Below are 12121 nucleotides of genomic sequence, written 5' to 3' on the forward strand. Positions count from 1 at the left end.
CTGTCTCCCGAAAAAGCAGAGACGTAGCCACGCCCCTCAACCCGGGCGACCCGTGTACGTAAACACGTCCGGCCAATAAGCACGGCGCGAGCTTATCGCGTCACGAAGTCAAAGGTTACAGCGATGGACGCGTTCGAAATGTAAACAGTCTGGTCTATTGGAGGACAGGTGAGCTTTTTTTTTTTTAATCCGCTGTGTCGCAGTTTGTTTAACTGATATTTAACCCCCATTCAAATCCAGTATCAGAGCTGAATTATGTTTTATTTGTTTATGCAGACATGAGGCTTTTATCGAAGGCAGTGCAGTGTGCGGTGAGTCCGACGGAGTGGAGCCGCAGACACTTCTGGGGTTGGCTCAATGCTGTTTTCAACAAGTGAGACAACGTTAATTAACAACATACTATTGCGTATTATTATTATATTGCGTACACCTATACAATCCAGTGCAGTCCAATATAACAGCTCTCCATGAGGCTATATACAACACCACTTTGACTGTGACCTCAGTAATAATCATATTATTAAATTTACACATTTTTTTTGCTTTTATGTACATACATATATATGCAGTCTACACTCAGTTGTCAGTTAATTAAATGCACCTAGCTAAAACTAATAGAGTGAAAATACAGCCCTGTAATAAATCATACCTTTTATAATGGTTTGACCATCATTAATATGCTTATGATCGCCAGAAATAGAGTAGAGCCCTATTTAAGCCATTGAGTCTGTCTATAACATTTTATGGTCAGAAAATTAAATGACTGTAGTGTTTGTTGCCTTTGCAGCCGCAAAGTTACAGCATGCAGGTTTTATTATAACATTGTGATAACTGTAGTTTCATATCGTCTAATCTAATAATTATGACCTAAAAGATATACAGCTGAAATTAATAATTATTTCCATAATCTACTTTAATTAATTTTTTTCATAAACCAGTTAGTGTATAAGGAGTCAAAAGTAATGACAAATGCTCACACAATTTATTATTTAGTTTGACCAATAGTTTAAAAAAATCCCAGATTAAAAGTTTTAAAACAGAGAATAACAAGCATCTCTTCAAATTTTTAAAGTGACCTGAGCAAATGGAACTTTGCTCAGGTTAAAGCAGCTGGCCTGGTGGGCAGGTTGCCATTTGGACTTTGTATTTTTGTTACCCTCTTTACTCCTCTTTTCTGTTCTCCCAGCCACAATCCAAATATGACCAATCACAATACATGTCATCAGCATGTTCCGTGCTTTGAATGTTTGTTGATTTTCTTTCAGGGTGGACTATGAGAGGATCAAAGCTGTTGGCCCAGACCGGGCCGCAGCAGAGTGGCTGCTGAGATGTGGTGCCAAGGTGAGGTTCCAAGGTTTCGATCGCTGGCATCACGACTACAACGGACTGCCAACTGGGCCACTGGGCAGATACAAGATCCAGGCGATTGATGCTACTGAATCCTGCATCATGTACAGAGGGTTTGACCACCTGGGTCAGTGTTACAGCGTGGAGAATATTGTGTTCTTGTCCTTGAGACTTGTCCCATTCTAGGCATGTAATGGTTAGCATGAGACATTTAGCAAATGAGGTGGATCACAAAAGTCACCTGAATTCATCCCCTGAGGACATGAAATTTCATGGGAATTCATCAGTTCTTTCAATAGCTGTCAACATACCACACTCTGAAATTCAACACTCTGAAAGTGTTGGATTAACAGACTAATGAGACCCTCATTAAAAGCCTGTTCAAATCAAAGGTTAAAGCCATGTTCAGAAACTGTAAATTTTACATCAACTCTCAGTCAGTGTGAGTTTGCCCTCAGCCGTTGACCTGAAAGCGATAACCCTCTGTGTTAACAAGAAAGGAAAGTCGAGGGTGAAAGGGCCTCTCTCCCAAGTCTGATTATCCAAAAGTGACGCAAGTGAGCGGGATGTTTTACACCAGGCAGGGACAGATAGTTCACTGCCTCTGACCTTGTTGGCGACAGCACTCAGAACTGGGTGTTTTGGAGCCAGAGTCCACTCAGATTTATTTTGGTGCAAAGTCCTCCACTGACCATTACATGGTCTAATTTATTTTACAGTTAAATAAGTAGACACTGTGCTCATCCTGTTTTTGTGTATTTTTTTTAAAGATGGTTTGAAATACTTGGACGAAATCAAATTCAACAAGTGCATCTACATTGAAGACGCCTGCCTGGAGAGGCTGAGCTCAGTAGAGAATCTGCAGGAGAGTTTGTACATGATGGAGGTGGTGTCGTGTGGAAATGTGACCGATAAGGGCATCATTGCCCTGCACAAGCTCAGGTGAGCGTTAGAGATAAATTTCAAATCCTTTCTGTCCATTTCATAACACTTATGAGTAAATCACGTAGTGATCAAGTATTAATTCCACACAGGAATCTGGAGTATCTGTTTCTCAGTGATCTGCCGGGAATCAAAGACAAAGAGACGACAGTGAACAGACTGCAGACAGCACTTCCACGTCTGGATATAGTGCTGGACCTGGACTGACGACTTCCTGCTGTTTAGAGCATGTTCTAACTGTAATGTATGGACGCCTTTTAAAAGGTTTTCGAAGCGTGCAGGGCTTTGATTGTCCGAGGAGCAGATTCTCCAGCTAAAATGTTAGGTGTATTCACATGCAAATGTGATTATATATGCCATTCATTAAGTCTTTATTTTTCGAGGCGACAGTGTGGAGCACAGTCTTGGTTAATGGGAAATATTTAAGTCTGTGTTTTACCTTTAAGCTTGTATGATAGAGCGTTAAATAAACAGTCTAGCAAAGACAGAAGTTAAAGCACTTTATGTTGTTGACACCAGACTTTTTCTGATAGAGTGAACTATTCTTTATTATAGTCTCAACATTCAAGGTATTAAAAGTTACTCCACACAGTCTATGGACACACAGAGAGAAACAGTTTGTGAACATGCTGAGGATTTCAAGGATTCAAGAGACTTTTGAATCATTCATCACTCATTCTCTTTCGATTAATTTGGCATTTGTACAATATCTGAGGACAGACAGATGGCTGAAAACATCCTTAGCACCAAAGTTCCAGAGATAATGAGTACAATGTGGTATTGCTCCTGCTAAATGCCAGTGAAGGTGGGTTAAGGGAATGTTTACAACTGTATTCACTCCTTATGTCAATAAATATTTTCTGAGATTCTCACGTGACAAAAGTCAAAGTCAAACTTTGTGTCCTACATTATAACTTACTCGAGACAATCAATTAAACAACATGAAACTCACTACCAAAACATGTCACTCTTACAGAGTCCATCATTATAAAAAAATACATTTGGCAAACCAGGCAAGGCAGTACGTCATAATTTTAACCTTCAGTCTACATAGCGGCTACGAGCAGAGCAGCACATCGCTCCGCGTCTTTACGTATCTATACAATATCCAACCAAATCAGCTTGAAATGTAGGCAACATACATAAACCAACATGTCCGAGTCGACGTGTTGGGAATAGTGCATAGACTGACATCAATATGAAGACACACCTGACACACCTCATGTGAAAAACAAACGTGAAGAAGTGGTTGAACCCTCTTGAATGCTTTAAGAACCAAGGTGCCACCAGAATTCACTTCATTTCCTGAGGTTTTCAGAAAACGCTGATGTTTGTTCGGGGTTAAATTCAAATCAGGTTCGGTGCGTTTAGATGTTTGGTAGGTGATAGTTGAACTTGCGCAGGTTGTTGTAGTACTTCTTATTGTCCAGAGCTGGGAAGATACTGCTGCCCGTCAGCTGTGGCAAATACTGGATGGAGAAAAAAGAAATACAATCAAATATTTATAATTATTTTACCAAAACAAATACTATACTGTTCCCTCTGGCTGTGAAATTTAACTAAAGTTTGAGTACATGGAAGTGAAAATATTAATTTAGACATTATATTATTATATTTATAATATTAAATTTGATTTTTCACCAATTTAGTGTCCTCAAGTCCTTTGATCAGTCTCTCTCTTAAATTTATTATTGGTTCTATTCTATTTCTGTTTTGACAGATTTCTGAGATAACTGTGTTATATCATTATATTCTTCATACAGAAGGCTGCTCACCCCGGGGGGCAGGTGTTTGCGCGGTAAACGTGTCCTCTTGTTGCTGGAGCGGTCCTGCTCTCGGGACGTGCTCTCGCTTTTTTCTCGCAGGCTGTCGAAGTACGGATGCTGCAGGAGCTGCTCGCAGGTCAGCCGCTCAGACGGGTCCATCCTCAGGCAACCCTGAACCGCCACCAAGAGAAATGTAAAATTTGGTTTTCAAGTACTACAAATTATATCTTCAAACAGCTAAGGAGATGTAGAACAATTCGATTTTTATTTTGCTGCATTAAAGCAGATTTTAAGATCACTGCCATCTCCACATTCTCTTAGGTTAAAGACGACATCTTTACCTTCATGAGACTCAGAGCTTGATGTGACAGGTTTGGATATTTCTGCTCCAAAGGTTCCTACAGAAACAGAAAATGACGAAGACTTAACATTGTTTTGATGTGTACTTCTCAGAATATGTTTGGTTTGGTACATTTCACTTTTTTTCCCACACTCGTGCGATGGACAGATGTGTGTCTCACCATCTCTTGTGGCTCTGGGATGGAAACTCCACTGAAGAACTGGTTGTTGCTGAAAACTTGCTGATGACGAGGGATCAGATCTCCTACAGAGCACGGGACAGATGAACATAACACAGAGTCGATCAGTATTGGTTGTTGTTGTTGCTTTAGCCTGAACTCATTTTGACCTTTGCTGATTCATTTCCGACTGTAATCTTCTAAAGATGTTTTTATCGCTTCTCTATCTTTAATTCTCACTCATTTATGAAAAAAACTCATGGACTCAAGCATCCAGACCAAACTCAGACCGCGACAGTGCAGCAGCTGATTGATCTCACCGAGGGTCTTTCTGATCAGGTACAGTTGGTCCATGTCGGACTTCCCGGGCCACAGAGGGACCCCTGATATCAGCTCGGCAAACACGCAGCCGATCGCCCACACGTCCACCGGAGGGCCGTACTGAGTGTCTCCCACCAGCAGCTCGGGGGCCCGATACCAGCGAGTCGCAACGTAGTCCGTGTAGTAGTCACATGGACCAGCTGATGGGACACACACACACCAACTATTCAACAACTGAAATGTGAGCAGTTCAACCACAGAGGGATTATCCCTCCTTGTTACATCTGGATGATTTTTACTGTCCAGGTTCTTACAGAGTGATAGTAAAGCTCAAGGAAAGGGAAAAATACAGATAAAAAATGAACAGATTTCGTTTAAAGTAAACATGTTTTTTTCTATTCTTTCCTATCGTTCAGATAATCTTACGACCCCTCTGATTTATCTTTTGACCCCTTGGAGGGTCCTGAACCCAAGGCTGGGAATCACGGCTGTACATTATCACCTACATTCATGATTAATTTTCATCATGTGGGGAGTGTGTAGTATTTTTGTGTCTTCTTTAGAAATGTAGGTAGCTCCGCTCCTAACGACACAGAAAATGATCATATTTTACCTTCATAAAAATTAAAAAGATTTTTAAAAAATCAATATATCTTCTAATTTCTAACTTTTGTGACATGTGACACCTGACTGAGTCTTTTCTAAATGAGCACACATTTAAACACACTGACTATGTGCTGCTTTGGTACAAATACATCAGACCTGTTCTTTCAGCAAAACCTTTGAAACAGTAAAACTTTATTAAATGACTGGAGCCTTAAAACTACAAAAACAACACCACTGAACATGACATTTAAGGACAGCCGTGTCCACCAGGTGGCATCGTCAAATGTGTTGGTACAGTCTTTCAAAAACTTACTGAGAATCCTTGCAAACCCAAAGTCACAGAGTTTGATGACCTGGTGTTTGGTGATGAGAATATTCTCTGGCTTGACGTCTCTGTGGATGCACTGCAGAGACACAAACGGTCAAACACAATCACTGTATGAACATAAAAACAGGCTGAAAGTCCAGTAACGTGATGGTCGCGAGATGCCGAGGATAAAAGACCTGTGTGAGAAACAGTAAAAGCAGAGAGAGAGAGCTTTCTGGATTTCGTGCCACCCTGTTAAATGGGGGCCCTTGTCGCGTTTGTTGTGTCTAGGTGATACATTAACTGTCGCTCAGCCAAGGGGAAGGAATTCTTGTTAAAAAAAAAAAAAAAAAAAGAGCCATAAAGCAGAAGGCTCTGTGGGAGCAGGAGGAGGGAGGAGGCCAGAGGAATTCAAAAACAAGCTGAGGAGAGAGTCTGACAGCTGTAAAACACACTGTCTCCCACACAAAGAGACAGGTAAGAGGAGAAACTGCAGTGGACTGAGCCAGTCACTTACATTTTGTTTGTGACAGAAGTTAACAGCTTGAAGCGTCTGCCAGGTTATACTTTTTACCAGGTGCTCTGGAACACTGAAAGACAAAAAGGCAATCGGCAATCATTAGGCTCATTTACTGGAAATTTCTCAACTAAGTTACATAAAATCTGAGTAAACTCCATCTTCTGAGGGAGGCTGAAAATTTCCAGTGCAGTAAGTCCATCTTGTGCTAAATCAAACTTGGATTTAAACTAGGTTTAAATGTTTTTATAGCTATTGGACAGATCCAGTGGGTAGTTCTAAGACATCTAGTAAGGGATTTGTCATTATTTTTTGCCATTTTATACAAATGTGATGGTTATAAATCCATCCTCAGACTGTTATGGCCTGTGGTTTCCTGCTGTTTCACTGATGCTGGTTCCATGAGTTTGGACAGAGTTGGCCAAAAAAAAAAAAAATTGCATTTAAATATCTAGTTTTGCTCTCTGCAGCTCTGCTTTTCAGACACCTCCGACCACATACGACAGTGAACAGTCCTGCAGTTTCCATTGTGAGTCCCGATGCTCAACACTGAGGCTTTGTTGGTCCGGGGACCATCATCTATCAGCGTTGCCGGGGAAATGGCTAAATCGAGCCTTGTGACTGGCAATTAATAACAATCTCCGCCCCTTCTTCCCACTTTGTTTTCTCTTCTTTTGAACCCTCTGTGTCCAGGGGGCTGCAGGCCAGGACCAGAGGGGGGAAACCAGACAGCGAAAACACTCCACGTAAAATGTGGCCGTGCCTAAAGAGTCCCGACAGCTCCTCAACGGCAAAGCATCCTGGGAGAGCATCACTGTAAACATTCCACAGTGAGTGGGTCAGCCTCCGCGGAGACGAGCGTTGTGCCCATCAGGGCCGGACAAAGCACAGTGTATGGTGTGGTATATATGTAATGTAGAGATAATAGAAAGTACACAGCACTTTGTTTAATGAAAAGCGACTGAGCTCAGATTTATGCTCTCAGTGTCTCAGTGAGACAGAGTGACTGTCTGTACAGTGCATTGAGCAGCCAGCTGTGTGTTCATTTCATATCATTCAGACAAAATAATGTCCTTTCATAGATTTATGTTTCTTTGACGGCACAGGGCTGAGTGACTGGTCGAAATCGTCATCATGATGTTAGTAAGGACGTTTTTTACACTGTCATTATTGAGTTATTCTCAGTTTTTGTTTTTTTATCCTGCGTCATGCTTCACAGTTTTAACACTTTGTGTGTGTTATTTGTTGTTGTTTTTTGTTTATTTTGTATTTTGTGTTTTTGCACGTCCATGTTTCATATTGTCTTTTTTTGTTTTTGCTTTTGTTTTTTACGCATAGGTTACTTTTAAGGCAGAATAAAACCTAAACCAGTGTATTTTGAAATGGGGGAACTTTAGAGCTTTGATTGATTTGGTTCAGTGATTTTGATTATGCAGTGACAGACTAATGTTTTGTTCTTCTGCTTCAGGTTGTACATTACGGGTCATCACTTTATCTGAATGATTTAATGGATTTGTCATCTCTACTCGAAGTCAGAAAACCAACTATATGTCCCTGTGTTTGTAGAGAGGTAAACGGAGTCGTCACCCACCCTCTGGGATGTCGGTCCAGCTCGTTGAGGACTGTGTGATCACAGTACTCGAACACCAGGTGAAGCTTCCGTTTACGCCGAAAAACCTCGATCAGATTTACCAGGTTGGCGTGTTTCAGTTGCTGCACAGAAAAAACAAAAACACAGAAAACAAATATTACAGGCAAAAAAATGACATCTCAGAACACAGGAGTTCTTTTTGTGAATCTTATCAGGGAAAGGCAGCAACATACATAAAACCAGTTCAAATAATTTTAGTAAACCAGTAAAGTCTGCTGTTTAGAGAACTGTACAATCTGTGGTTTGCTCTTATCACACGGACTAAACTGTTAACAGATGGCAATAAACATGCTGTTGCCCCTGACAACCTGTCCCCCATCCTGTCCTATTTATGAGCTCCTGGTGTCCAGCAGGCCACTAACACTCCCACCCACTGCATGACTAATTAAAGCACTAACAATTGTACCAGTACATCTTCGATAATTATCATGCAACATGAAAGAAAACAAAAAAAAAGCAGGTTTGAGCATTTATTTAAAGACTAAACTTCACAGTAGAATCTGAAAGAGATGGAACAGCACTGGTGTTTTAGTTCTTGGCAACTAAACAATAACTGCTGTTGATGTTTTTATTGTTTGTTTAAAGTCTCTGTCAGCCAGCAAACCTCAGTCACTCAGCACTTTAAGATTAATTAATCGACTGTTAATATATCTGCTGTGCATCACGAGTCTAAGATGCAGAGTCACTGTTAAACAGCTAGAAACAAACACACAAACACATGCCGAAGCAAAGGTTGCAGAATTTCTAATTTCCTGTTGTTAAAATACACATCGCAGAGATTTCACCTTTTAATGAAGCTACCCGAGTTGCCCCGGACTCTGCAGGGCTTTTCCTTGGTTTCATTACAACCCTCTCAACCTCATTTAAGTGACAGTTTCTCTGTGCAGCAGCTACAAAAATGCTTCCCCTCTGCAGAATTAATTGCATGGCGTTCCTCCTGCTGCTCTGCACAAAGCAGAGGAGACTGTATATTTCACGGCACTAAAAACAGGATCTGCATCTTTAAAACGTCAAATAAATTCTATTTTACATTTAAAGATGCTTTAAAAAGGTTTAAAGTCAGTTCCTTTAATAAAATTTGGATTCAGGGTAAAAAGATATTCATGTTGTGGTTGATATTTGGGTATTTGTTGTTTGCATGGATTTAAAGTATCAGAAGAGACAAGTATGGAAGCCAGGAAGAGAAAACGTCTATATGAAAAGTCATAAAGAAAACAAAAATGCTCTGCCTTAGTTTCACTTAGTAAGCCACAATTTGATTCACTAGCTCAAAATTTGGATTCATTAAATCAAAATGTTGACTTTTTCCTCTCAAATGTTGATATACTTTCTGGTCATTTAGATTTTTTTCTCTCATAATTTTAACAAAATAAGCCAAATATTAACATTTTCCCTCATAACTGCGACATTGCTTTAGCAGTTTCTTCTATCTTGACAACTTTACATTATTTTTTCTTTTCCTGTTCCATAATTTAAAGTCAGACTGTCAAAAACGCACGTGTGATGGATTTCTGGGAGAATAAATCAAGAATGAATTGAGGATAATAACTTGAGGGTGCGTGTTGTTACCTTGAGCATCCTGATCTCCCTCAGTGCAATCTTTCTGATGATGGGATCGTCCTCTGACTCCACAAACTTCTTGATGGCGACGATCTGCCCTGTGTCTTTGTTCCTGCACTTGAAGACGACGCCGTAGGAGCCCTCTCCGATCTTTCCAATCTTCTCGTACTTCTCCATCCTCAGGGTGGACCAGCGCTCATCCAAGAGTAAAACTGCTTCTCTAAGAGGGCCCAGAGAGACAGCACTGTCTCTGCAGCCTGTAAAAAGGAGAGCGGAGACACAGGAGGGGTTCAGGGCAGGGACACAGAGAAGAAAAGTGAGGGTTATTTGACCACCTGCTGCTTTCAAGAATAACTCATCCATTTAAAGTTGGAATAAATTAATATTAAAGAAAACTGGGTGATATGAGGGTTGAGTCCTCTATGAAAAAAGACAACAACGCTTTTATAATACATAGCATTGATCCAGGTTCACCTTTGAACAGAAAAGTGCCATGCATTATAATCTGAATATACTGAAAAGCACATTAAAATTTGCATGCACCCACTGACTTAATATGAGCTATAAAATACCAGCATCCAGGCTCAACCTCCTGGATGTGGAGACCTAAATAACCCCTTAAACTGCTTCCAAAAGGCAGATTTAATTGCTTAGAGGCAACATTACACCTGTCTCCCTACAGTTAGATTGCGTAACGAAAACATTTGCAATGCAAAGTATATTAGGTAATTTCCCTGAGGGGATACAGGGCGAAAACAAATAACACAGTGAGTGAAACAGCCAGGGGAATAAAATCAAAGTGCTGCACTTATAAACAGGATAACGAGATTTTGCCAAATAAATGGCAAAAAGGACAAAATAAACAGGTCAGGTCACATGTTTATCACTGAGGCTGTAGGTTTGTATTTGATGAAAAAATAGTTATATTATTAGTCCTGAAGTCTGAGTAAAGTTGTCCCATGAAACCAGCTGTTCGTTAAACAGACACATTTCAATATTTCCATCAGAATTGTCTCTGTAAAAACACTTCCGGTTAGTCACTGAATAAAATGTTTAAACTTACTTTGCGTGGAAACGTTCGCAAGTGTTTCTTCCTCCACACACACCGACCTGAGAGCTGGACGATCCCAGCTCAACTGCCCGTGCACGTCCAAGAGCCTCCTGCTTTAAAGAGCCAGCCCGGTGTCCGGTCGTGCCTTTCAAAATAAAACACAAAATCAGCACGCTCGACTTCCTTCAATGAAGCGAGATTTTTAACAGGGAGCGCTCGTTATTTCACTCATTCAGTACAACAGTATAATGTAGGCGTATAGCAATTTTTTTCACCACTTCATAAGCAAACTAAGCAATCTATTTGTGCACAAACCCGAAAGTTTGAATTGAAATGTTTTAACTATTGTGTTTTGCATACACCTGTAATGAAATAAAAATTAAAAATAAAATTAATTAAAAATGTATGCTTTCTACAGTTTGCCCTCACTTGAGCAAAAATATGGTTTTATACTGAAGGTATAATTATCTAACTTCCTGTGCTATCCACACTCGCGTTAATCAACTTGACACATTTCTCCCTTTTCCACCATAGTCCCCATAGGAACTGCTGACTCCACCTCCCGTGAAGAACGGAGAAAAGCAGACTCCTGTGGGGTTTTTGTAGTTTTAAGTGTCTGAAATGTGTTTGAAAATAAAGATGCAGGTAAACAACAGCCCCTCCAGCCAGAAAACATCTGTGAAAACACAGGTAAACAACTCAGCCAATTCTCAGAGGAGAGAGAGCTCACTGATCTCCTGTCCTTAAAAGACCTGATGCCAGTTTGAGTTAGTGGTGGATGGGTTTGTGATCATGCTGCACTGTTGAACAGATTTTTATTATTTTAAGGAATAATTTTGTACACATTAAAAGTCTGTGTCAAAACCACAAATCAACATCTGTCTGACATCATTCCACATGTGACAGTAAACTACAAACAGGAAAATGTAACCTTGCCGTATCTTCCTGTCGCAGAGAGACCAATTAGTGCAGGCAGGTGATGTCAGAAAAATGGCAGACTAAATGGGGAAATAATGGAAACTAATACTCACTCATCTCCCTCCTTCTTCCCATCAGAGACTCATCATCGGTGAGCAGTGACTCGGTGCATCGTCAGCTCGAAAACACAAAAATAAACCTGAGTCCATTCACATTATCTTGTTAACGACAGCATGTTTTTTTTTTTTTTTTATTACAAAAACAGCATACATTATACATTTTGCGAAGGGACTGCAAAGATGTTAACAAAACCTAGCACTGTCCCTCATTTTGTCATTTTATTTTAAATTAAAAAAATGTACAAAAGTGCTTATATGGTGCAAATAATGAGAAGTAAAAGGTCTATAAAAGAAGAGGGTAAAGAAAAAAAATGTACATTATATCCAACTTCTAAAAATGCAGCAGAGCAGGAGAGATGCGACTATATTACATAGCAGTAAAAATAACCAGAAGCTGCTCAGGAACTGTTTACTAGGTAGTTAATCCTCACACAGCAGGACTGCTCTGTCACTGTCTGTAAATCAAACATACCCTATTACTTAACATGAGGTTAATAA

At 40.2% G+C, this 12121-nt stretch overlaps 2 protein-coding genes across 2 annotated transcripts; one reads left to right on the forward strand and one right to left on the reverse strand.

Moving 5' to 3' along the window:
* The first annotated feature begins 81 nt into the window (after window positions 1–81).
* Window positions 82–2641, forward strand: dmac2l (distal membrane arm assembly component 2 like). The gene is made up of 5 exons (XM_041060016.1): window positions 82–168; window positions 277–373; window positions 1266–1474; window positions 2118–2289; window positions 2382–2641. Exons 2-5 carry the CDS (start codon window positions 279–281, stop codon window positions 2494–2496), a joined length of 591 nt encoding a protein of 196 aa, XP_040915950.1. The 5' UTR covers window positions 82–168; window positions 277–278; the 3' UTR covers window positions 2497–2641.
* A 152-nt stretch (window positions 2642–2793) lies between these two features.
* Window positions 2794–11755, reverse strand: cdkl1 (cyclin-dependent kinase-like 1 (CDC2-related kinase)). The gene is made up of 11 exons (XM_041060015.1): window positions 11618–11755; window positions 10599–10731; window positions 9545–9792; window positions 7916–8037; window positions 6325–6397; window positions 5814–5904; window positions 4894–5094; window positions 4577–4659; window positions 4397–4453; window positions 4065–4226; window positions 2794–3758 (listed from the first exon to the last, which is right to left on the reverse strand). The coding sequence occupies exons 3-11, from the start codon at window positions 9710–9712 to the stop codon at window positions 3657–3659; spliced, it is 1059 nt and encodes a 352-aa protein (XP_040915949.1). The 5' UTR covers window positions 9713–9792; window positions 10599–10731; window positions 11618–11755; the 3' UTR covers window positions 2794–3656.
* Between the last annotated feature and the right edge of the window lie 366 nt (window positions 11756–12121).

This window comes from Toxotes jaculatrix, chromosome 17 (assembly GCF_017976425.1).
Source record: "Toxotes jaculatrix isolate fToxJac2 chromosome 17, fToxJac2.pri, whole genome shotgun sequence".
Classification (NCBI taxonomy): Eukaryota; Metazoa; Chordata; class Actinopteri; family Toxotidae; genus Toxotes; species Toxotes jaculatrix.